Raw genomic sequence first — 27,175 nt, 5'->3', positions numbered from 1 at the left:
AAAACTCTTTTGACCAGAGCGTCACTGTTCATTTATTGTATTGTATTGTATTTGTATCATTATTTATATTTAATTTATTTATCTGCACTTTTAATAGTCCTCAGCATTTGTTAATATAGATTTTAGTTTTTTTTTTTTTTTTTTTTTTTTAGTATTTAAACTTGGAATGTTTCTACGCAGTTGACCGAATTTTCAGTCACAAATAAACATCACCCGAAAAAAAAAAAGTTTATTTTCGAAATACGCCGCATCAAAGTGCAAACTGAAGATAAGTGTGAATTTAGCCTACTCTGCAAAAGTTTAACCTATAAACTCCCATAGCGAAGGTAAGTCATTCCTATGTGATCGATCTAAAATGTGTTTGTTTTGTTTTTTCATAGGCTGATCATTTTTTCCTTGTTTGTAATGTTACATTGCCGAGGTTCATGCTAATAGCTTAGTCTCTTGACTGAAGTGAGCAATAACTCATTAGCTATTTAAAGGCTTTGAAGGCTGTTTTGAAGGCGCACGGCCGTAGCTGCAGTTTGGTCTGACACTGAAATACCGAAAAATGAAGAATGATGAAAGATATGGTTTGGGCAAGCCTACTCAATGCACTTTTTTTTTTTTTTTTTTTTTTTTTTTTTTAATTTCAGAGGTGATTTCAAAACTTCAAAAACTATGACAGTCAAAATTTGCAATCAGTTGAGGATCCAAATCAAAACAGCACAACATCTTACAGCCCTTCTCTTTCGTTATGGGTATTTATTTAGATTAGTTATTGCAAGGTTAGTTGAATTTTGCTCACCAGTTTCAGTTCTATCACTATAGATCTAGCCTACGTTGGTCAATAATAGGGCCTAACAATAAGTCAATAATGACAATTTAAGAGTTTCCTTAGATATTTCTTCCACAGTGATAATCAACTCTACCTCACTGGTTGCTAAAAGGAAAAAGTCGGCACATTATGGTGTCTGCTGAGGTTAGGAAGCACCTGAAGATGTTTACTTATAAAAAAAAAAAAAAAATCTTTCATGTTATGAGGACAGGTTTTCATGTGTTTCAATGGATGCCTGAGCTCGCTGTAGTCACTTTGTCATATCTCTTATTAATATATTATATAACCTGCTGGCTTATACGCCTCAGATCTCAGACATAACATCATCTCCACTAGATCCCGACCAGACTCGGTCACCGTGAAACAGATGTGTTGAACAGCTGCACTCATCAGAGCCACATCAGACCAGGGATTGATCACAGCTGCCCTCCACATCTGCAGAAACACCAGAGAGGATGGACAATTCAAATCCCAGGTCTGAGAACAGCACGTTAAGCGGGATGCAGGACGAACGCAGGAGCCCTAGCTTGCCTTCATCACAATTTCCGATTCCAGGTGGAGATCCAGTCCCACCTGAGCAGACATCTTTACTTGAACCAACGAAGAACCAAGGACCAGGGTTGGCCACAGAAGTGATGGGATCTGCCTCCCTGCCTCTGGAGCCATGTTTTGCCCCAGGAGCTCTGCAGACCAGTCAACAGGACAGTGAGGAGGCCCTGCAGGATGACTTCTCTCACCTCAGCATCCAGCTCCAGCATCCTGTCCCGTGCCAGCTACCCACAGACATGCTGCCAACCGCAGCGTCAACTCCTAAAAAACGACGCAAGTTTAGCCCCAGCCAATCCTACACACACCCATCATGCACCAGTATAACAATAAACACAAAGCCAGAGCAACTGCAGCTGGAAGAGCATCAGGAGGCTCCCTCCACGTCACATATCCCACCACAAACTGGACAGCTGCCATCTCCGATGACTCCGCCCACCCGGCAGCTCTCCAGTCCAGGTCCAGCTCGAACCAGGAGCCTGGATGAGAAACACAGAGAGTAAGATATGATTGATATATGGCATTCTCTGATTGTTTGACAAGTTTTTTTTTTTATTGATTCTTCATTAGTTGCTGTTGGGGAAAGTCATAATGTCACCAGCGGCACAACATTAATATGACTCAAAGGCACAAAAACTGATTCATTGACTAGTTGATTGCTGCTTATTCCAGGGAAATTTATACATTTACCACAAGTGCAGAATAATGGACCTCTGTAGGAAGCGTAGTCACTTTGTTGGTTTGGTCTCTTTTTTTTATTGCTTCATTTTGTCTCCAAATGTGGCCTTACCGGAAAATTATTGTTCAGTATAATTGTTGATTCCTGCAGCTGAAAAAAGCACAAGTGCTGGGAACTTGCCTCCCCTACCTCCTTATTATTCAGACTGTGGCTTGTGGAGATAATCACCCATTTTAGAATTATTACCCTTACAGCCAAGTATGAATTTGAACATACAAATTGCAGAGAGATCAGCAGAGATGGGTTTTCACAGCGGGCTGGCATGCTAAAGGAGCAAAGCACGTTCACACCTGCCATGCCAAACAAAAGTGATTTCTCCAAGCTGCCCCTCACCCACAGAGCCTCCTCCGAGTTGGACCTGCTGGGCACTCAGGCAGCGGCGGACTGCAGCAACCCCTCAGGCCATGACCAGATGGACAATTACCAAACAGCCCACAAGTGAGTCATCGCCAGAAAATGATTTACTGCTCATTTGACGCAGAAGTTAATCGTCACAGAACCAAACACGTAGGTTATGTAGATTTACAGAAAGCACAGTGTTACATCAAGGCCTAGGTCTGATGTTGCCTCCTGTGCAGTCATTTCAGCATTTCCCCTTTTTGGTATATAGTTCATAAGTCTAGCAAAAAACTTTTCCACCCTCAAAAAAATGAACATTTTGAAAAAAAAAAAATGCTCTGTCATCATTGCATGCCACTTTGACACTTCGCCATGCATTTTCAATGACTTTGCTTGAAGCCCATAAAACATTTACCAAGAAAACATTTTGTACATGCGAGGTACAATGTGACAGGGGGATTTAAAGGCAGACCATGCAGTTTCAAACAGGAGTGCACACCACTCTGTCTACAAATGTTGAGGCTGAGGAAGGATAAAACCTCTCAGGTTCATGCCAAGAAAATTAACCCATAGAAATAAGGGTGCACTTTTAAACATCTGCCTTGAATCTAATGCTTTGACGTCAAATGTACACAGAAAAATTAAAAAAAGGAAAATGGTGAGTGAAATGTTCTTATATTTTGGGTTATGATGGGGTAAAAGACTTGGCATTCATCACTTTACCACATCACAACCCTCTGAAACTGCACAGTCTGCCTTTAAATGCTTTTTTAATGACAACAAAACTTTGCACATTCATAATTGGTGAAGAAAAAGCACAGTAGTGAAATTAAAACTGTCAAGGCAGCTTTTAACATCACAGACACTGATTTGCATAATAATTCATTTAGTTTCCCCTGGTACAGTTTATGACATTTAACCTTTTGAGTGTACAGTGTTTTTCCACTCTTTCTTTTAAGTGTGTTGTGGCATGGTAGTTTAAAACAATAACCATCTCTGTCGACCGTAAAATTACACTATTATCTCAAAATAGGGTGACAAATACTTAGCAGAGGAATTTGTTCAAGCATTGTGTCTACCTCGCTGAATGAGTGTATAATGAGATATCAGCATTTGTTCCTTAATATTTGCATAAAGGATTGATGAAATTAGATGCGTGCTCCAAAGAACGTTGTCTGTCAGGTTTAAAAATAAGCTGCACCAGGAAATACTGTTCTCCTCCCAGCCTAACATCACAAAGTGACGCTGACATACAGAAAACTGTACCTTCCCCGCTCTGTACTGTATTTGCTCTATTTTCTCAAATGACATCCTACTGTTGGTTATCTGGATTTCTGGGTGTTGATGCTGAGATTTTTTCCGTTGCCTTTAATGTGTTGGATGTGTTTTGTGATCTTTGGGTTCTTGGAACCCGTTGAAAACATCTAGAAATTTACAAAACCTGTGGATGTCATTGAGATCGATAACTATTTGTAAACATGCTTTTTTGTCTTGCAGTAGTAATAGTGTGTGTGTCGGCAGTGACTTTGTACAGTACTGTATCTAACCCCATTTGGTGTCTCTGCACCCAGCCTCAGGTCCTTGGAGAGCAAGCGAGACAGGAGCAAAGGTCGGCAGCCTGAGGAGAGGTTAAAGCTAACGCCAGACTCTGAAGGGTCAAGGAAAAGACAGAGCAGAGCCAAGGCCAAGTCAAAAGGTCAGGAGTCAAAAATCAGTCATTTGCATACAGAAGCCACTGCAGGGAGGTGAACCAGCTTGAAAAACATGCTCATTTTTCACTCACTCTGTTGTACCAAGGATTGTTGAGCCCCAGGGAAAATATATGCTCAGAAAAAAATGTCAACAAGTAACATCAGTGGACCAGTGGGTGTGCAGTGCTCCACTGGATTTCTCTTCGCCACAGTGCACTCAGCATTTCAGTCCCTATCCTCCTTGTTTTTTGCTCTCTCTGTCATCGTCTTTTCTCTTATCACAGCAAACAACCAATCAGAGGGGATGGCTTCGGATGAAAAACAAAAAAGACCCAAGGGACGCAGTAAAAAGTCTGAGCTGTCCCACCATGACCAGCTAGCCTCCCTCGAGACTGAAACACTAGCGGAACTAGGCTTTGAGGCATACACAGAGATCATGGACTCCCTCTATTCCAAGGTCCATAGTTATACATTATATATAAGTCTGGAAATATCTCATGGTAAGGAATGTTATCAATGATTCATGCATGCAGGGTTTCACTCCAAAAGACTAGCTATTTAAAAAAAAAATTACTTGAAAATCACCATTCAGTAGCTTAAAGGCACAGATTATTCCATCTTTAATGCGTTTGGTTGGTAATTTCAAGAAAAACTTATGCTTTGTTTTTTTCTAATGAGGTTTTACTTTTATTCAGCACTTATTCTGCAAGAGTCGATGTCACTTTGTTCAAATGGCGGATAATTGTTTTTGCCGACAGCGTACAAAAGCTGTGCTCCTGGAACTAATACGCAATCAGATAACGCATAGTATTTGCATAAATGAGAAAGTTTTCCCTAAATCATCTGCTATCTGTGGCTCTGCTCAGATCCAAGAGAGCTTCGGCACCGCGCATAATGAAAAGGAGGGAGAAGAGGATAGAAAAGAGGACGGAGAGGAGAAGGAACATGGCTCATTCTTGGATTACCTGGATGAGCTGTGCAGCGATGAGGAATTTGTCAGAACGGTAGACTAGTAGATTTGACATGTCTGAAGATTGTGACATTTCCACAAGATTTACTTTTTTGTGTGCTGTAGGCACTGCCCAACGTGATTGCCCAAAACATCTCAGCATTTCATCACTGTCATCAGTATTTTGTCTTCCACTTAATCTTATTGTAGTCACTTTTTGCCTAGACAATAATTTAGATAATAACATCACTTAGACAGATATAAGGTCATTTGGTTTCTAAACTAACTAACAGCATATGCTCCCCTTAAAAAATATTTTCGATCTGTGCTTGTTTTGCTCACTCTTTCTCAGGTGGAATCCATAGTGGATACAGACTTCCTTAATTTCCTCATGTCCTCCGCCCCGGAGCCCAAATACAGCAGTGCACTGGAAGAGGAAGAGCATGAGGTAAAAGTGGTAAAAAGTACAAATTATCATTGTTTTGTTACCTTTGTCATCCATGTCCAAAGCTGCTTTCAGTGCTTAAGGTGAAAACCTGTTGCATGACCTTTGCATATGTGAGTCCTTTGTCTGTGTGCATTCAGGAATGACATGCAAAGGGAAAAATTTCAGTCACCTAGTGTAAAATGTCAGGCTGATAATTTTCATCTCCTTTCACAGCCACTTCATGCCACAGCTGATGACACTGAGAGAACGTCCGGTTTAATGACCACTTTGAGCACAAAACCCTCCCCTCCAACTTTTTCCAGCCTCGATGAAGATTCCCTTCTTGTATCCCCTGGTAGTCTCAGTCCCACGGACAGCCTGATCGACAGCCTGCTAAGGCCAATCAGCCCTGTATCCTTGGATGCCCTCGATATACAAGCACTCTTTGACTCATCAATGTTCCCGTCAACTGAAGACAGGAATCTTGAAGTGAGCAACAGCCCCCTAAACTGGTTCCCCAACCTTCCATGTCTCTGGGACTTGTCCTGCTCACATGGAGAAACAGACACTCCTCCCTGTCCTACATATGACCTTATTCCTTCCTTTATGAAGGACGTTTCCAGCCCGGTCTCCCATGAGGTCTTAATGGATAATTTCTCAGACCTGGTGCTGGAAAAGAAAACCATAGAGCCACCAGAAGAATTGCAAGTCACTAAAGAAGTGACTCCCTGCTCTCTGTCTGACCCCAATGAGGAGTGTCAGTCCAAACCGGGAAGGGTGGATGTTGCTCCCACGTTTGATAATGGTGTAAATACGTCATCATATGAGGAAGGCATTGCCATGGTGCTGAGGACCTTAGAAGCTTCAGCCGTGGAGGAAATTGGAATGAATACAGCAAATGATGTTCCAGATTTGAATACATCAGATGATGCAAACAGCATTCAAGCACTGGACATCGTTCATAGCAGAGACGTTGATAGTGCAGATCATCTTGATCAGATCGACAAAGCAATTTCCATGCTAAACAATGCCTCAGAAACAACCTCTTCCCCTGTGCTGTGTGTGGAGACAGAAACCAGTCTTGCAACAGCTGCCACAACTCTGGTCAATTTCTGCACCCATCAAAGTGAGGCACTGATGCAACTGACTAATCCGAGCAATTCTCAGTATCTGCTGTCCCTGTCTGAAGAATCAAGCTCCCAAAGCATTTTGTGTCCAGTTTCTAATAACTTTGGATATATTCTGAGGGACAAATCAGAAATGCAGTCACTTACCAACTCCGCTCAGACGGAAGAAACAAAGGCCACACTCACCTATGATGTAGCGGCGGGATCAAACTCACTCCTTGAAGCTGTAATGTGTCTGAAAGACCATGATGTATCAGTAGAGATGCCAGCATCCATGTTGCTTAAAGGCAACAGTGTCGAAGGTGAGTCCAAAGATGCCTCACTATCTCTTGCACCTTTGCCTGGGGATGATCTCACTTCAGAGTCCACCTCAACCTCAAACATTTCTCGGGTGCTTGATGACCGCTGCACACCTGTTATGAAGGACCCGGACTTCCAAGCTTCCACCCTCAATGTGTTTTCATCGGTAGAGGTTGGAGAGAGTGAGTGGGAGGGAGCGAGTGTGGACAGAAGAGTGTGGACTTGCACCGGAGAAGACTCAGCCACAGGACAGCTGGGTGATTTGAAGGAAAAAGAGAACACCGAGGGAGAGGAAGACATGAACGACACCAAGGGAATGTCCAGTTTCAACGCCAATTTTAACACGTACCCTTCTCCTCCCACTTTCTTTGACCTTGATGAACTGTCCCCACTGACTGACAGCCAGCTAAGGCCAACCAGCCCTCTAAACCTGGAAGACCTTAAGCAAATGCTCCTTGGCTCACCAACTTCCACACCGACTGAGAACAGGTTGCCCGGCTCACCCCGTCTCCACAACTCATCCCACCCACTGAGTGAAAGCATTTCCGTGATGAAAAATGGAGATATGTATCATGACCGCTCACTCTTGCCATACCCTCTTGACAGTGAAAAGCTATGGACTGATTCATCTGCTGTAATCCCCTTTACTGGATTTGTGGAAGACGTCTGTGCCACCTCACAGGCTTTGTGCACTAACACCGAACCAGCAGTGAACCACTTAGCACGGCCTGGCATGCCAACTATCCGGGAGCCCGCCACCGTCCCGGTCCCAGAACGACTCCTCCGACACGGGCAAATGGAGGCAAACGGCCACCTCATGTCTGCAATGACTGCAGGGACTGAGCACGATGAAACAGGTGGTCAACAAAGAGAGAGAAATGGTGATGGGGACACTGAAAAAGGGTTGGATGCAGTGAAAAGCGAAACAAAGAAGAAAAGGGGTGTTGCAGTGGCAGAAAATTCAAAAGCCATAGAAGCCATAGAGGCCATAGAAAAAGATGGAAGCAGAGTGACTGTTGAAAGAATGGAAAGAGACACTGGAGAGAGTGAGAGAGGAATCAGGACGACAGCAAGCACAGACAAAATCATATGGGAGGCCCAAATGCAACTAGACACACCTCACAGTGTCATCCCAACCCAAGTTAACGTGATCACAGCCCTAGCAACAGAAACAACCTCTTCAGCTAGTCAGGTTGATGCAAATTTGCCCATTGACCCTGCAATCCAAGGGGGTAATGAGGCAAAGGGAGAGGCAGGTAACACACAGGCGACAGAGAAGTCTGCCTCGGGGACAGAAGAAGGGCTAGAGGTAGAGACAAATCAGAAAAAGGGTGCTGGCCCAACACAGACACAAAAACAAACAGCTGCAGAAGCTACAAAACAAAGGATGATGAAACAGATAGTTGACAGGGAGGAGGAGATTAAAGGGAGTGCAACCAAACCGAGGGGAACAACTAACACTAACCAAAGCAGACGCAGTAGGAAGCTGTCAGATAAAATTGAAAAAGAGAAACAGAGAACGAACGGTGACTACGCAACGAAAACGGGAGCGAGGAAATCCGCTCAAAAGGGCGTGAAGAAAACTGTCAGACCGAAACCAGACGGGGAGGGAGTGATTTCCAAAAAACAGAACAGCCAGTCCACAGGAGGTTGGCAATTACCTGAAAGAAAGGAGGATAATGACCAAGAGTGGAGGGGAAGAACACAAAAGACAAAGACAGTCAGGTTATTCTTGGAGTTGGCACATAGGGAACAAAATGAACCCTTGAAAAGGGAGATGCACAAAGTCAAAGAGTCCGTGGAAAGGGACAGGACTGCTGAACTCAGTGTCACCGCTTACATGGAGGTGCAAGACACAGCTCCGACCAAAATGGCACTCCCCGATTTTGATTCAAATGCAGGGAAAGATAACAGAGTAATGGGTGACGGGATAGACGAGGTAAAACAGGCAGATACAACAAATGGGGGAAAAGTTAAATTGTGTACCATGATGAGACCTAGGAGGAGCAGGATAACTGAAGGAGAAAAGAGACAGCCGAGGAAGACAGACAGGGGGACAAGAACACCTCGAAATGATGCGAGGTCCAAGACAAAGCAACCGAATCGTGTGGCAAGACCTGCAGCCATCACACCTACCGAGATGGAGAAAATTGAGACGCGGACAACAGACAAACAAAAGGAGGATGTGACTGCAAAGCTCAGTCACTTAGCAAATTTGTTTTCAACTCCGCTGACAAGGAGGAGAAGCATGATATACAGTGAGAATGAGGAGAGGGCCAACACTGAAAATGAGACGGACGCGAGCGGCTGCAAAGATGAAGCTGGGGAGAAAGCCTCGGAAAGGGGAAATCTCGCTTCTCTGCCAAGCCCCGTGAAGCGACGGAGAAGCTGCACAGGCGACGCAAGGAAGGACGATGCAAAAGATAAGAAAACACAAGGGATAAAGGCTGCGAAAGGCTCTCCTGAGGAGGAAATGTGGAAACTGACGAGCTCTGTGAAAGGACGTAAACGGACGAGGCAAGCAGAGAAGAAACTTTTTGAGACAGCAGACATAGGAAACACAGACCAAGGGAATCAGTTTTCAAATTGTAGACCTGACGGGTCTTCAAAAACTCCTATGTCAAGCCCTTTGTCGCCTCCAATATCAGCTGCGGGGACAAAGAGGACAAGGGCTCTTCGTTCACATGGTAGTGATCAAAACACAGAGGCCGCAAAAGAAGAAAAGACGCCAACAGATTCAAAGCAGGGAACTATACAGATCGCTAGACGCTCAAGAAGCAGCACAGGGGCGATTCCAGTCCAAGGAGAGGCTGTCAAAGACCAAAAACCACCAAGGAAAACATCAACGAAGCAGACGGATAAGCCTGAACGTGCCTCCTCGAGCCCCGAGTCGCTCTCTGTGAAAAGTTACAAGAAAACTCCCAAGTCATCTCCCCTTACCCGCCAAAGAAACAGAACAGTGGCAGCACATGGAGGCAGAGATCATAATTACACCAGGGCAACAAGTGGAGCGAAAAATTACGAAAGGGGAAACGGCACCGGGGACGCTGAAACATTAAGTTCGACGCCTCGGCAAAGGGGAGGGCTAAGGAAGAGGGAAGAGAGGCCCGGCGCGTCAAACAGGATGGATATTTGGACAAAGGTGAAAGAGAAGGCGGCTGAGACGACTCCTGCAGCATCTCCCACACGCAGTCCCGGGCTCAGAAACAGAAAGACAAACAGGACAGAGGGTGAAGCGTTAAGCGAGAAAGGAGAGGGTGCGGAGGAAAGCCCGAGCCACACGCATGCGAGTCCATTGAAAAGACAGCGGCAGGTGCGCAAGGCGTCTGAAGAAACGGAGGCAAGGCTACGGATGCAGCCAGAGACGGCGCAATCAACGCGCGAAACGGATGAGGTGACTTTGAGTCCGATGAAAAGAGCGAGGAGGAAAAGCAGAGCGGAGGAAAACCCTGAGAGAGTTGAGCGGGCAAGTGTAGCTAAAAAGGAAACTCTTGGAGGAGGGGTTCTAGGAAAGCAAAGACACAATTCCTGCAAGTCACCCAGCAAGTAAGAACACTTCATCTCGTGTAGGACGAAAATAATTGGAAAGACGAGGTTGCAGCAAGGAGACAAAAATCGAGAAAAGGATAAGAGGCAGCAAACAGAAGCACGCACACTTTGCCACACAAGTAAAACTGAACGCCAGACATTTACAGAGGAAGTTTCCAAAGTTACCTGCCTGAGGGAAGAAATTAATCAGAAAATGGACAGATGGAAGTTATAAAACACAAGGAAATTCAGAAAAGGCATGAATACAAGTTCCACCGAAGCACTGAGAGGAAAGGCCTTTAAAAAGAAAAAAAAAAAAAGTGACACTGTATATGTATATGTAACAAGAATTCACAGTTTAATAGATTAAATGTAAAATATAAACAAAATATCCATACAAAAATTCAGAGAGCAGTTCATTTATATAAAATAACCTTTGGGTTGAAGTTTTTTTTTTTTTTTCTCCACACACACCATCCACATCCCTTTAAAAAAAAAACGGTACAAAACAGACAGAAAATTGCATAAATATGACAATATTTTATAATTTCACATGGCAAAGTCAGGCACTGCTGGAAACTGCATGGCTAGAGAGAGAACTGAGTAAACCAAGGATTCCTTCACGGTAGTTAAAAACCCATCCACACACACACACACACACACACACACACACACACACACCTCTATTTAGTCACCAAACTTAGCGGCTCCAGGCACCACGCACATATTGCAGGCATATTGTAGTATTTAGTCATGATGCGAGTACTTTTTTGGTTTTCCAGTGTCCGAGTGTGCTGCGACACTAACGAGCAGACTTAAAATGAACACACACACACACACACATACATACACACATATCATTTGACGACCAGAGCTACTGACTTTATGGCACAGGATAATTAAAGCAGCATCCTTTTCTTCCGGTCCAATGTATTGCATCACTGCAGTCAAGGACGCCAAGTCCATTAAAGTGGGTGTACTTTCTTTCTTTTTTTTTTCTTTTTTTTTGGTTTTTTGAATGTGTGAAGTTAGAGGAACCATCGTCAAAACGGTCTTCATCCTGCCCCGATGTTCACCCCCAAGTCAACGTCCAATCGAAGCGAGACATCCGAGACGCCCTCAGTCGTGCTTCTTGTCGGACAGGAGGGAGCCGTTGCCGTTCTGCATGCTCCCGTTGTTGTTTACAGGCTTCCCATCAGCCAGCGGGGTGTATGACAGCTGGGGGCCCGTCTCCTCGGGCTGCAAGTACTCATTTACCACTCTCTGGTAGGTCGGGTGGGCCGTCAGCACTCTGAGCAGATCCTCTGTGGAGGCAGCACAAACGTAATGAGGATTTCAAAGTGTTTTTTTTCTATACAGCCGATGCTACCACTACAGTGAATAACGATTTAAGGCAATTAAGAGCAATTCAATGAAATCAATCGGTTCACGCACAGGGTTCAACAACTGAGCAACAGGAATAGCTTGCTCTATAAGCCCTGCATTACAAACAAATACCCACCAGCCGTTCTAATCTCATCACACGGAAAATCATTTCCGCAGATTAACGCCCGTTGGCTCGCGCGGCGGCATTTGTGTGAGCCGCTGTTCTGCTAAGCTCCAGTGTAATTATTTAGCCACACAGCAGAAGGTTGATTAAAGCCAGGCGCAACGCCGCGCGACTGTCAAAAAAAAAAAAAAAAAAAAAACGAAGACCGGCGCTGCTCGCAAACAAACGACCTACTTTTCTGCACTTTATTGTTTAGCCGACATAGCGGGGCGCGCATGAAACGGTGTGCGGCTCGGACCCAGGGGGAGGGGGGTGATGCATTCAGAGAGACTCTTGGAGACCCGGTGTCTCACAAAAACAAATGCAGAACAGCCATTTTTTTAATGTGACTGTGCCAAAATGGAGTTTGAGAAGGAAGAGCAGCTCAAAGCAATAAGTTCACATGCGCTGAAAACACAAAAAGATGAAAAATAAGAGAAAGTAGTGCTGCTAGCGGGTTCCTGTAGGAATTACTGACAAGGTGCTCTTTGGTCTAAGGCTGAAGAATTAGCCTCGGCTCCACTTGAAAGTATGAAAATGCAATAAACTTCAATGACATCATATTTTTAATGCTTCTAAAATGTGACTGACGTTTACTGCGTTTCTGTCGTTTGAAACAGGAATCTACCTCGGCCTGTGCTTGGAACAGTTTCAAGAAAATCTGTTTCTGCTTGTCAGAATCTTTGATTTTCTTAACATGGACTCGTGCTGCCAAAGCTTTCACAGCAATAAGAGGTGATGTGACATGTACACAGAGTAATACATAAAACAGTAGATTGAAAATGTACATATACAGCATGGAAAAATGGAGTTCACCTCTCCGGTCTACACACTTTGTTTCCACTTTGTTTCTTTGCCTGGTAGTGAAGGGAAGTCTTTAATTTGGTCCTGAAATTTGTGAAATGTACCTCTGACTGGAGGATATTTAGGGCAGTGTGACAGAAAGTGTACTTCAACTTCTATTTCATTTTTTGTACACTGTGCACAGATACTTACTTTTTTTTTTTTACTCTTGCCATGAATTTTTTTATGACAACTCTTGCAAATGAGCAAGCCATGGTCTCCAGTTTGTCAAGTATTTTCTTTAAAAAAATTAGTATGTCATGTCCAGAGATTTGTCTCAATTCAGTTTGGAGTTTTGTTCAGTTTCCTCAGCCCACTTACAGGTGCATGTATTTTTATTTTCTTTCTCTATCTAGTCGTGCATTTTTTTTTTTTTTTTTTTTTTGGTGGATTCCTTCGGTAAGTCATTAATTTTCATGGCATGTGTGAGGGAGGGTTCATTTGCAGGGGCTTTATGATGATAATAGTGAGAATGCTTTAAATGTGTCCAACATTTCATCAAAGAGAGCAGTAAATTATGCAGCAAGATGCTCCAAAATCTGAATGTAAAGCTTCTATCAGGGTTGATTTGTGAGTTGTTGTGTTCAGACACTCACACACACACACACACACACACACGTCATCATGATGGCATAACGTCCCCAAAATAAGTCTCCCAAAGGACATGAATGAGAATCGCATGTCCAAAACACTCGTCCCCCTGAGGACTTTGGACGTTTGAGAGGAAAACATTCACGCTCATTTCTGCAACACCATCTGTCCACTTTGAAAAAAACAAAACAAAACAAAAAACAAAACAAGACAAACACGGCGAGAGGAGAGAAACAGAAACAGAAAAAGAAAACACTCACGTTCAGTAAGCTGGCCTTCACTGGAGGCCTCGGCGTAAAGTTCAGCCGTGTGGTGCTGAGGGACACCCAGCAGCGCCCCCATGAGGTCTGACAGCTCCACCGCACCCAGGCTGCCTCTGCCCTCCCTGTCGAACAGCTGCAGCACAGCAGAACAAGGAAGAGAGGGAAGAATTGTGTTTCTGGGTTACATAAAATCAGACCTAATGTTGCACGTCTGTGAGAAGGTAACTGACAAAAGTGATAACCCACTGACAGGCTGGGGCACCTCCATTCACTGTAATCTGCTGATTTAGTTCCAAGCATGTTAAAATGTTTTTCTTAAAACAAGATGAAAACAAAAAAAAAATCTGGGTGATAGTGTGTGATAGGCCCACTCGTTTGCATCCAGTGCTAATCAACTTGTCTCCAGAATTTTCTTGAATCAAGTGTCATGTTCTTGGTTTCGGGGTTTCATGCTAACTCTTCTTATCTATACAATCATGTATATACTTCAATTCCATCTGTATATATCATTTCATATTCATTACCATATGTATATTTCACATCTCATATCTCTTTTTCTTAGGTTAGCCCTTATTGTATATTTTTAGTTTTAGCCTTTATAGTCTTTATTGTATATATTTAGCTTTTATTCTATTTTATTTAACTTTATTATATGTTTCTACTGTTGCTGCTGGAACACCAGAATTTCCCTGGTTGGGATCAATAAAGTATATCTATCTATCTATCTATCTATCATTTTCTCAATCCTAGTAAGCTGATCTACCTTATTCTGCCTTGTTTCAACAGATTTATACTCGTCCCCAGGGGGAAAAAAAATCTTAAAGCAAATTAAATTGCATTGGAAACAAGTTGGATTACTGCATCCCCCCTGGCTGATTTTTTTCCCCCCTCCACTCGAAACAAGATTTTAACACTGAAAATCAGGCCAGAAAAATAGTAGCAATTTATTTTTCAAGTGTCATGCACCAAAAGACGCCCGGCCAGCATGGGCTTGCAAGATACGACAGAACATAATCAACAGGAACAATAACAAAATGTGTGCAAAAGGAAAAGTATAGCACAGCTTCATTCATATTCAACAGCCATCCAAGCCAGGAAATGAGTACCAGGCCTGCTCCTCAGACAGCACAGCTCCAAAATCTAAAGCGTCCTCATACACTGTCGATAAGCATTTAGCATAAACTGGATTCGATGAAAAAGCCAGAAAACCTGCAACGATGGAGGTCTGTTGCGACTGAAAAACAAATGCACAGGGAGAAAAGGAGAGGACTCACAGTGAAAGCCGTGTGAAGGAGCGACTTGAAGCTGACGAAGCCAGAGAGGGCGGCAACGCTCAGGTAGATCTGTCTGAGGTCCACGGTTTTATCCTGAAAAACAAAAAACAAAAAACAAAAACATGAAATTTGGTAAAGAATTTTTAACATCACAATATCCTAAGGGTGGTGGCGGGGCATCCTGGAGGCTCAGTGGCCTGGAAACCAAACAACCCCAACATCCTGGGTTTGAAATGTTGGGACGTTTGTTGCATGTCACTCCCAAATTTCCCCTCCCTTTCTCTCTGTACAATCGCATGAAGTCAAAAATACCCATAAATAAATCTGGGTGGAGGCTCATCCAGCCCTTCCCTGTCTGCTTCTTGCCAAAAAAAGGGGAAAAGATGTCTCTCACCTGTGATAAACAGATGATAATTACAACATGATTACTAAGTCACCCTCCCTAATGTGTTATCTTTGGTGTAATGTTTGAATGAATATAAAAATCACACGATTTAATCGATTGCTTCAGTCAGGAGAGACATTACACAACAGGTACTTTGATCCATGCCGTCTCACTGGACAAATATGCAATACAGCTGTGCCGATTCCCATAAAGCATGGCTTGTTTTCTCGGTTGCCGTGCCAACGCGTGGTAACCGGGGAGCCGAGTTCGAGTTACTTCTGTCGTTTCCCTTCTGTTTTTAACTCCTCTGCGTGTACAGGTGCATCTCAAAAAAATCTGAATATCATGGAAGAGTTCATTTTTTTCCTCATAATTTGATTCAAAAAGGGAAAACATTATTTTTTTCCCCCTGAACTATTACAGTCATGTAAGTTCAGGGCATAAATGAACATATTTTTCAGAAGGTCGACATTTCTGTATTGTGATGCTTTTTTTTTTATTGCTCTTATGTAATATTCTAATATTTTGAGATACTGGATTTTTGATTTTCATGAACTGTAAGCTGTAATGTTTCACTTTTTTGAATTAGATTATGGGGAAAAAAATGAACTTTTCCATGACATTGTAATTTTTTGAAATGCACCTGTCTATGATACTTTTTGGTATTTTGGTATGGTAATTTTTTTCCCTGTTGTATAAAGTGATAAAACCCTTGAGGACTGCTTTACCTGCCGCTATCCAAGCATAAGCATCATTACAGTAAAAGAAGATGCCATCTTATATATTTACTGTGATGTTAAAGCACTCAGCCTCAGTGGACCACACACACGCGCACACACACACACACACACACACACACAAGTTAGTGATTTCCGACCTTGGAGTAGAGGCCACAGATGGTGACAGCTGTCCCCGTCTCCGTCAGCCCGATAAGGGCAGCCAGCTCGTCGGCGGTGGCTTTGAAGTCCTCGCCTCCTGACTGACACCTGTCAATCACTCGGCCCAGCGCAGCCTCCACCTCCGACGCTCCCAGGCTGAGAGAGACACAGACGAAGAACAGACGATGAGGACAGAGGAAGATGGTGAACCGAGTCCGACTGTGAGAGACGGACGTTATCCACACACCGCAAATGGCGGGGCAAAAATTTTGATCATTTTTTTTTCATAATTTGTGGTTTTGATCTATGTTTTTCACGAACTACTAATGCTAAGTGATTAGAGTCTTTGCAGGCATGATCATGTGACTGCTGATTCTCTGAAGATACGCACATTACAGCCCATGCAGTCAAAATCTCATTACAATTCAGCCAATTTTTGCATCAATTTGACATTTCTACCATCTAACTTCTCCTGAAACTTCTCCTGAGTCTAATTTTTTTTTTTTTTTAAATCCCAAGGTGTGTACTTCAAATATACACGATACACTGTATAAATTAGACAGCTTCGGAGTTGCTGTAAGATTTATTTTTTCACTTTGACGAAGCCAAGCTAACGACTCCCATACACTTCAAGTCTTTATGCTAAGCTAACACATAATGCTGCCCACAGGACCCGGACCAGTGGATGCACAGAGGGGAAAACGGTATTAAACATCTTGTCTTGGTCTTGGTAAGTCAGAAAAACAGTATGTATTGGAGTATTCCTTTAAAACTAAGTGTGGATAACTTCTGTTTTTCACTCTCTGAGCTTTTTTTTTTTTTTTTTTTTTTTTTTTTTTACCCAGCATGACCTTTTATGGCTAGTTTGGCTGTACACACATTCTTTGGTCAGATTGTCACATAAATCAGAGCCACTTCACACCGGCGGCACACCCAATAAGCAGTGAAAGCATGTCTGAAAAAAAAAAACATGCCAGGAATCTGCAACAGCATTTTTGACCGAGGCGGTGCGGAGTGAACAGAAACAACAGAGCTGCCTGTTACCCGTCTTTGCGCAACAGCGAGAGCGTTTCCCTGGCGGGCGACTCCATCGGCAGAGAGAGGCTCCCCAGTTTGCTGACGGGAACCCCGCCCTCCATCACGTAGTCGGTGGCTGGGACTCCCAGGGCCCTACGGCAGAAAACAGCACGTTGAGTGGCGGACTAGTGATCTATGTAAAAATTGTAAAACAACACAAATATCAGCAGGTTTATTCCCATTGTGGCCCTCTAACAATCAACAATACAACAAACAGGACAAGATGATAGAATAAAAGTGTAATTTCAACAGGACAGGCAGCATAAAAAAGCCATTAAAAAAATAAATTATCATAAGAAAGTGATTTCCTGTCAGCGGAAAGTCTATTCCACTGGGCAGCGGCAGCATACAGAGGGTTTTATTTTCTCGCTCCTATATCGACTTAATTATGTGTCTCTTTAATGCAAGAAAAATCATTTGCCAGATAAGTTGATGCGGTTTATAGCTTTGTGTTTTTTTTTCTGCTGTAAGCCAGTTCAGGTCCTCAAAGTGAGACTCCTGGTGGGTACGAGGCTGAAGCTTTCAAACTCTGATCAGATCATTTGTAGATATTTGTAGTTTGGCTTCACATCAAACAGGCTTATACGGCTTCATTTAAAGTCAGGAGAGTTCACCACTTTGGCTCGGATTGCTTTTGAAGAGAGAAAACTGCGCGGTCTACAGGTTTCAGAGGGTTAAATATAATGATTTAAGATCTTTTTTTTAAGACAGATTAATGAAAAGACTGTTTTTTTGGGTCAAATAACCTTTTTCTCATACAAATCAGGATTTCAGGAGAGTGTAAAGGTAAATCCTACGTTTGTAATCGAGTGCAGAGGTAACTTTTAGTGAAGAATACGGCCGTTAGTAACTAGATGATTCTATGAAATGTTGTTATAAATTTTATTAAAGTATTGTAAATGTCCTTTAGGTGGTGTTGTAATAAATCTACCCAACACTTTTGACAGGTACAGTACGTATTAAGGATTTTCTAGGATCTCTCTCTGCTGCTAAGGATGACAGTTAAGCACAACATGAGTCAGCTTAATCTACGAGGAGAAATATACAGAAATACGTGGCTAAATGAAAATAGATAAGATGTTTTTAATGATAAAATTAAGATTTCACAAAGTCAAATTTAAGACATTTTAAGACTTTAAGAACCTGCAGACACCATGTAAAAGGGACGTGCTCAACTCAAATCTTTAATCGAGATAAAAGACAAAAAAAATGGTAGAAGCACAAAACTAGAATACAGAAGAAAGGCCTTTCCTACTAAAATCAACATGGCAGGATGGTGGATTACGTGCATCGTTACCATCGCAAAGAACTGCGGCTGTTGCACCGGGTCATGTTTATTTACTACTTATATTTGAAATACAGGTGATGCACTGTGTAAATACGACAACTTCGGAGCTGCTTTAACGTTCATTTTTTCACTTTGACAGAGCTAGGCCAACAACTCCCATAGACTTCTAGTCTTTATGCTAAGCTAATATGAAATGCTACCCATAGGAACAGAACCACTGGATTTTCGAACATCTTGTCTCAGTCTGGGTACGTCGGGAAAAGGGTAATTTGCACAAAATGTTCTTGAATTTATTAACATGTCCAAACTAAATACAAAAGTGCCGGAGAAAGATGAGCTACAGGAGCTTATATTGATAAATTATCACTTTAAGGGCACAAATTTTCCTCTTTGGTCGCATGGAAACATACAGACAAAAACACACAAACCCAAACCCCTCCCTTACAGAGTGAGGTTGACATAAGGCATAAAAAAAAAAAAAAACTGCAGCGCCACTTACTTGGCCATGAGTTTCTGAACATTGTCGGCGTACAGGTTGGGATCCTGTTTCTCCTCCTCAGTCGGGTTGTAAACCGGGAGGAACTGCACAACAGAAAGTTATTTTCCACCTTTAGTCGTGGTGAAAGACAGGGTGGTGCTGTGGGTGTGGAATTTCAGGATTTCGGCGGCTTAGTGAGCAGCTCGCACATGATGCACAGAGAAACAAACCAAAGAATACACAGACTAAACTTTACACACTCAGGTCAAATAGTTTATTAAATTTATTAATGGGAGCGAGAGGATTTAGTCAAATGGCTTACCTCTACTGTCATGTTGGTGTAGAGTTGTGACGTGGTGTGCCACAGTGCCTCAACCCTAATAGAAAAAAAAATTAGTATTAGTAATAAATTCTATGTCGAAACTTAAACTGCATGACACTGATAGTGTAAAACTTAAAATCTGGCAGGAGATGAAACTAATGACGTCAGAAAGTTTCTGTGAATCATGTCTGATGTAATGAAAAAATGTGATAAAATGATAATTCTCCTATCTATTATCATTATTGTTGTTAATGTTATTATTATGTGGCTTTTTTCATGCAAATTCTCATGTAAACTAACTTCTTTTGGAGGCTTCTCAACATTTGAATATATGAAAGTCTTTCTGGATGAACCCGCAGGGCTGCAACCTAAAATTGTGACAGATTTTTCACTGAATTATGATTTCTGGAGATTTCGACATCCTGTGTTCATAACTGCAACAAGTCAGTAGCGAAGAAATGGATTTGCCTGTTATACAATTTAACGCTTACACAACACTACCCATCGTGAGGGCCACTCCCTGCACCTGACTCCCAGTCTCTGGAAAACCCTGCCAGGTGAGCCGAGCAGCTCCGTGACCTTTGACAATTTTAAATCAAGGCTTAAGGCTTTTATTTTCTCAAAAGTTTTTACCTAGTTTTTTTTTTTTCCTCCTGGACTTTTATGTAATTTATCTCCAGAAACTGTTATAATTATAAACGCTCCGTACTTTTCCAGACCTATTATGCAGAAAACTGTGCTTTCACACTGGTCCTCTGCAGACCAAGGGTTATTAACACTGGCGTTTCCTGTCATAACGATAACTAAATATTATTGCACCGACATTTGGCTGGCACATAGGTTTGTAAAGGACGGGGTGAAGAGTTGAACACGGAGGCACTCACCAGGTTGTCCCCTTGTAAGTCCACCGCACGGTATCCTGAGGAAGAGTCATAAAACAGTAGTCAAAACAATGGAGCACAGTGGAGGAAAAAAAAGCTGTCATTCACAGTTACCACAGATTAGGTGTGTGTGTGCGTGTGTTTTTTTTCCTGCAGCCACATTACTCGCATACACACCCTGACGGGAAGGCGGGTGGCACTAAGCGGTATGCAAACACTGGCTTGGACAAACACTGCAGTATGATCAGACACATAACCACAGCCTGATAAAATGCACCGGAGGATACTTCACGGTGACCTTTGGATACTTTATGTGAGCTGATGCAGAAGAGCTTGACTTTTTACCCAGTATCCCCTCGGGGATGAACAAGGTATTTCTGATTATTTTCACAAGAATAAATCGGTGGAATAATGACATTAGACCAGTGCAGTAGCGCAGGATGGGCATTTTATGGGGACTTTAACATATCACAGAACCCATCCCAAGTTGCTCTGGATAGAAATACCGGCTAGAAGTCCATTAATTGAAATGAAGAGCCAGAGGTATTCACACATTCAGCGTTCAGAGTGAGCAGGTTGGGGTTCAGGGCCCCTGTAGTGCTGAAATGTCTGCTCGAGGATTAAACCCATGATGATTTTTGATGACAGGACATTCTGTTTCACTGACTCACCAGTTTATTGGGGTAGTGCAGCAGAACAGGTTGGATTGGGACTCCGGCGAGGAAAGCACCTGAAGGGGATGGAGAAGAAAAATGAGTGAGAGGGAAGCGAGTATGGCTAAAAAAAAAAAAAAAACAAACTGTGGGAACAGGCAGCAGCACGTCATCCACCACACCTTTTTCCTCTCTGTTCTGAAGCATGCCATCCATTCCTATGTGATTCGTTCCAACAACAGGCAAACCATGTGCACTGAGTCTGGCATCTTACTGGTAAAACCAGATGAGATCTTTTCCTCTTTCTTCAGTTTACCCTGAGAGCATGGCCTTATACATAACTCCACATAATTCTTTTAAAGATTTGATGGCATCTCTACTGTACAGAAGCAAGAAAGACAAGGGGAGGGAAAGCTAAAGCCACTAGGAGACCTCAAACTCTGCATCGTCATAATAGGGAGGTATGGACAGTTGATTGACAGCTCACGCCGAGCGACTCACAGACTCACCAGGCTTGAACTTGATGAGAGCAGAGCCATTAGTAGTGGTTCCCTCGGGAAACATCAGCATCTAGGCAAAAGGAGAGGAAATAACACTGACGGATGAGAGATCACAGAGCAGGGGTGTCAGCGGCACAGAGCACCTGCAGCAGCTGGACAGTTAACCCAAACCTCAAGCCTTTTTGAATGTCTAAACAAGATCAGGGAAACGTTTTGTTTATTAGTCACCATCTGATGTCAAAGCTACACTACAATGCACCGCGGCACGATACTTTGCAATGCAAAAATGTGGTGAGATGTCACAATGCATGTTGTGGAGCAAGCCCTGATCTGTGTTTGGGGAGAATAAAGTATCTTGAATGCACAGTTTAATAGGTGGCGAGCAGGATATTACAGGAAAACTGTCTCCTCACAGCAGCGGCCGGAGAACTGTCTGCTGCTCGAGGGAGGAAAAACACTGAAAAAAGTGTCGGAGGCTTCTCTATTCTGTCAACAAGCGAGGGTTAAAATAGGTTAGTTAAATATCCTGATGCATAACGTTTCTCATGTTTTACAGGATCCAGTGGGATCTTGACATGCCTGAAACGCTGGTCTATAATTTAAAGAAGTAATCATCTATATTAAACTTATAGGTCAGTGGTGAGAAATGGAAAAAAACTAATTGACAAACTAACTAAAAATTCACTGCATTTGGAAGGGCAGGGCATCCAGTGCACAGCCAAACAGTGGAGAAGAATAAAGTCAGAAGTCAGACAAGAAGAAAAGATATTGTTCTGCATTGATTATGCCTCAGGAATTAAATTAAAAATAATATTGTTCTTTTTGTTCAAAATACTGTGAAAATACTGAATCATTAATGGTGTTATTGTTGTGTGTGTAGTTACACCCCTAAGCCAGGTTCGATTCGCCTCGATCCAGTGACCGAGAGCTGACACCACTATTCATTTTATTATGTGAATCGGAAAATTAAATGATAAATGAAAACTGGCAGATAGCTTTCATCATTTATGATCTGGCACTAGGCTATATTAAAAATATCCATGTTTTATTTTACAGAAATACAGTTCAAATGCAGAATATCACAATATGTGGCCCATCAGATATCAGCAAAAAATCCAACGATGTGCAGCCCTAATAAAAATAAATATGGTATATTTTACATAATCTAAGTTAGAGCGGTTTCTTATTTTGTCCAGTGAAAGTGTTCATTTTGATAAGCACTGTATTTTATGTCTGCACCTGCCAGTGGGCCTTCACAATAAGAGTAGGCATAATATGTTAATTCCGCTACGGGAGAGGCTGGATGTTATTTGCAGTTAGGTGCAAAATATATGTGCATATATCAGCAATCAGCCAAAAGATAGAAATATCAGCAAAAAATCAAATATCATGCACCCCTGGTATTAATGCATGCAAACTTAAAGTCATAGAAAGATACAAACTGACTGTGTAGAATATATACAGTTATAATATCGTGTCAGAAATGTTGCATAGTGTGGTCTAAAGAGTTTGCCGCCCAGACTGCTCCCACCTTGATCTTACCTGAGGCCAGTAGCCATTGGACGTGACCCTCTCTGTGATCTGGGCCACCGCCTTCTTCCTCGACTCCGGATCTTTCCTACTGACCAGCACCGACTGGTTGAACTCCAGTAAAGCTGAAAAAAAAAAAAACAAGACACACAAATACACATAATTAGAGCTGGAGCTGAGGGAGGAGCCAGGGCTGAGACATTACCCAAACAGGGCCTTGCCTGCTGTGTGTAACAAGAGAGGAAGTTGAGAAGCAGAGAGAGAGAGAAAGAGAGTGAGTCGATTAGATGTAGCAGCCAAGGGAGTGAGTCACTTGTTTATGTTCGGGCTTCCTTAAATACCTTCAGTTTTCTGTTCCCACATGTTGCTCTTGGTTGTTTGCCTAATGATTACAGGAGTCGGGGTGGCTTTGCTATCTGCCAGAGGTCAAGTTTGTCACACAAATTCCAGCATTGTGATAAAGCTGACATAAACTGATGAATCCCTGCCTGATAACTTTTTTTTTTTTTTTTTTTAAACAGGCAGAATACAAATGTCATGTCCTCTGCTTCTCACACACCACTCGTCCCACTACACTGACCAACTTTTTCCCTTCCCCCTGCCTGCTCTCCAGCACTGTGCACCAAAGCCGATCCCTTCTCCTTCCCTCAAACCTTCTCCTTCCCAACGTCGCCTCGGCAGTGGAATAAGCCCCTTCTGCTTACTCCACTGCTGCTAACGTCCCAGGAAATGACTTGGAGAAAAAGAGAAGAGGAAACAAGAGGAGTGACGAGGCAAGAGGTGAAATCAGGTCAGCCTGAATGCTTCATTCAGCTGACCTCAAAGGACCTCATGCACACGTTAAGATCTTTGTAGTCAACATAACTAAATATAACCTGATGAACATCCAGTTTGAGAAAGTAAAAGTGAATGCCTGGGCCTCTCAGCTGCCATCAGCTTCTACAATTTACAAAGTTTCATATATATGAGAAACTAAAAGTTAATTTTTCTCCTAAATCAAACTGCATGACCCACAAGACTCGAGTGCCGAGTGGGGCAAAGGCTTTCAGCTTTTATCTTATCCATTGTTGGGACAGCATGTAACATGACAACATGAACATTAGATTAAAGGTTATGAATAAAAGATAACTTTGTTTTTTTCCTTGTGATGTTTTTCTTCTATTTGAAGGAATACTCCCAACGTTTTGGGCACTGGGTTAGGGTTAGGGTTAGAAATAAACCCTAACAAATAAACCCTAACCCTAACGTACAGAGGTGAAAATGGTCAGTCAGAAAAAGGGTATTTTGCACAAAATGTTGGAGTAAACCTTTAAAAAGGGGAAAGTTCTGCCAAAATTATCAAACAGCAACAACTAAAAAATTCTCCACAAATTCACAGTGCAGTCTATCCCTCCCGATAGTTTCTGTGTGACTTGGCGAGGTTTCCAGTCTGTCTCCCCTAACCTCCCCTAAAACAAACAGCTTGAACCATCAATAATTCAAAATGTGTGAAAGTGAACAGAAGCAGCCTTTCCAAAAACAATGATTTTTTTTTTTTTTTACATTATTTTTTCACATTTTTGATGGACTGACCTGTACGAACAAACCCCATTGTATTGGGGTGAAGGGAGTCGGGCTGGAAACCTCGCCAAATCACACAGATTCTGGAGGTGTTGATTACTTTAGGGGTAACTAGGGTTTTTTTTTTCATTTTGGGTGAGCTGTTCCTTTAAAGTGCACTAAAAACCCCTCACCTCCTATGACAGGCAGGCTGCTGTTCTCAGAGCGTGACACCACGGTTGCCAGCTGGGTCGGACACAGCACCAGCATGTCCAGAAAGCCGCTGTGGGGCGCCACTGCCAGCACCGGCGCCTCCTTCAGGTCTGCCCGGCGACCTTTGATCTTCACCCACAGGAAGCCCAGGGAAAAGAAGACCGCCCGGCTCAGCACTAAAATGATCGGGTGGAAGAGCCAGCGGCGCCAGCCTGTCACGGGCCGGGAGCGCTCCTCCTCGGACAGGCCGGCCAATCGAAGCCGCGCCAGGGGCCACATGATGAGGAAGAAGATCGCCGCCATGGTGACGCGAAGAGGGAAGAGGATGCTGCCCAAGATTATGCCCTGCGAGGGTGTCAAAGAAAAAGCACATTATCATCCGACAGCCTTTTCTTGAATGAAGAAAGTGCAATCAAAATACAAAAACACTGCTCAATTCCCTCCATCTTACACCAGAGTTAAGAGGCTGTATTTTAAAGTCCAGCTGAGATCCCAAAGTTTCCAAAGATGTCAAACATGTCCTAACAAACTCCAGAGAAATGAGCATAAAATCATACGCAACACACCCGAATGTTTTCTACTCGATGTAATGGTGCAGCCACAAAACAATGGCATCAGTATAAATATAATGCAGCCATAACCCCAGGAAGTTTCTATAGACACAGCTTCCATGAAGCGTTATGTGACATTGTTGAACAATATAGACATATATATACACATTATGGGCGGGGCGTTTCTAACTTTGAACCTACTTCAGAGGACATTTAACCCTCCTTCAAATTTACTATTTTTTAACAATGGGCTCAATTTGATCCCAGTAATTTAAACTACCTAATGATTATAATTAAAATTGGTACCCAGGTTTATGTGTCAGGTACTTTCTGCCTTGTTGCCTGCCTAAAAAACCCTTTAAATAAAACATAACACCCCCTTATACATAAAAGTTCATGTGGGAATCATGTTTTTTCCTCCCAAAAGTCACATCAACTATCAGTGGTTTCACACTCTCAAGTTTTTTTTTGACAATTATAAATGACATTACAGTCTCTCAGTGTCATCCAAAACAACTCAAACAAATGTGTGTAAAATGTTGATATTTCTTAAATGTTTTATACAGCAAAAAAAAAAAAAAAAAAAAAAAAAAAAAAAGCCTGGAGTCAACAAAATGTGTCCAAGACACTGAAAACAACCACTAAACCATTAAACCACACCATTAAATTAGGATTAGTCATGAACTATGAAGCAAAAAAAAAAACATGATAATGATGTAATGATGTATATAGAGATGTTAAACACTGAATGGGCTCAAATTGCCCCCCAAAGATAATAGGAAGGTCAAGGGGAAATTCAAGTTCAAGGGAATAAATGTCACTTCAGGCCAGTGATTATACACAGCCGGGACGGTCACAGTGACTTTCTGTCTGTCTTGTCTTGTCTTGCCTGTCCATGTTGACTTTCTGTTCTGTTTTATGATTACGCAAATGGCTCCTATGGAAGAGAAAATGAGATAAAAACAACACAAACTCTATCCCAAGGTGTTCACCGCAGACATTTTAATAGATAAAGAAGCAGCACTGGGGCTGTGTTGTGACACAGCAGATGATTTTTTGGGTGACTGCAGATGAGTCCAATCAACGTCAATTAAATAAACAATTAGATTTAATTAAATGTCCAGCACGGTCACTGATGAGGAGACGCGATGTTCTACAGGGCTAAATCGGGATTTGGGAGGGGGGACTGGGCGGAAACAGAGGCGATTTTTTTTTTGTTTATGGATGTTAAAAAAAGACAAAATAAAAACAAAACAATAACATAAACATTACCCTTATCCTTTGCGCCGTGGTCAGCTTCACCTCGTGCACGAAGGGATTTGCGTAGTCGCGCGGCGTTGAGTGACAGTCCAGCTTCTCCATGGCGACGGGACAGGCGAGTAAAACAATCACTATTCCTCCTTTAACTTACTGGGGGGGAAAAAAATCATAAAAAGTCGAGTTTTAAAACTGTAAAACAAACTGCGTGTTGCTAAAAAAGTGATTCGGCTTCGTGGTAAAACTGGAGAAAACGACTAGTGGAGAAAAAACGGTCGAGGTGGCGAGGAAAACGCTTGCAAAAAAACAAAAAAAAGTTAATTAAAACAACTTTTTGTGGCTGTAAACGGGATGATACACCGCGATAGGGTAGGCAACTTTAAAATACAACTCCCGTTGCCGTCCTCCACATGGCGATACACACACTGAAGAAGATGAACGCCCATCCTTTCTTTTCTTGTTTCTTTTTTTTTTTCCCCCTGGCTCCTCACCTGTCCCGCCCCTTCACGATGTGACAGCCGGCCCACACGCTCCCCGAGGCGGCCGGGCGACTGAAACCAGACCCGGAAACTTCCACAAGTCAGCAAGGCCGGTCATAAAACACATAACTTTTTTTTTTTTTTTTTTTTTTTTTTTTTTTTTTTTTTTTGCTGCGGTATTT

At 42.6% G+C, this 27,175-nt stretch overlaps 1 protein-coding gene across 4 annotated transcripts; it reads right to left on the bottom strand.

Annotated features, from left to right (window-relative positions):
• Positions 1-729: 729 nt before the first annotated feature.
• Positions 730-26,981, bottom strand: lpcat4 (lysophosphatidylcholine acyltransferase 4). 4 transcript variants are annotated; one of them, XM_030075819.1, is made up of 14 exons: positions 26,530-26,981; positions 24,688-25,051; positions 22,967-23,079; positions 21,434-21,494; positions 20,943-21,001; positions 20,275-20,309; positions 19,391-19,445; positions 19,090-19,172; positions 17,270-17,395; positions 16,225-16,381; positions 14,963-15,055; positions 13,686-13,821; positions 1,763-1,842; positions 732-1,627 (listed from the first exon to the last, which is right to left on the bottom strand). In XM_030075819.1, exons 1-14 carry the CDS (start codon positions 26,617-26,619, stop codon positions 1,556-1,558), a joined length of 1,524 nt encoding a protein of 507 aa, XP_029931679.1. In that variant the 5' UTR covers positions 26,620-26,981; the 3' UTR covers positions 732-1,555. The 4 variants fall into 4 exon arrangements, 3 of the variants coding, with proteins under 3 accessions (XP_029931676.1, XP_029931679.1, XP_029931678.1); XR_003929792.1 differs by lacking the exons at positions 732-1,627; positions 1,763-1,842 and adding exons at positions 10,801-11,144; positions 11,290-11,767 and having other exon boundaries at positions 26,530-26,976; XM_030075816.1 differs by having other exon boundaries at positions 730-1,842.
• Between the last annotated feature and the right edge of the window lie 194 nt (positions 26,982-27,175).

This window comes from Myripristis murdjan, chromosome 18 (genome assembly GCF_902150065.1).
Source record: "Myripristis murdjan chromosome 18, fMyrMur1.1, whole genome shotgun sequence".
In the NCBI taxonomy this organism is placed as follows: Eukaryota; Metazoa; Chordata; class Actinopteri; order Holocentriformes; family Holocentridae; genus Myripristis; species Myripristis murdjan.
The sequence above is the reverse complement of the archived record's forward strand: the minus strand, read 5'-3'. Positions and strand labels throughout refer to the sequence as shown.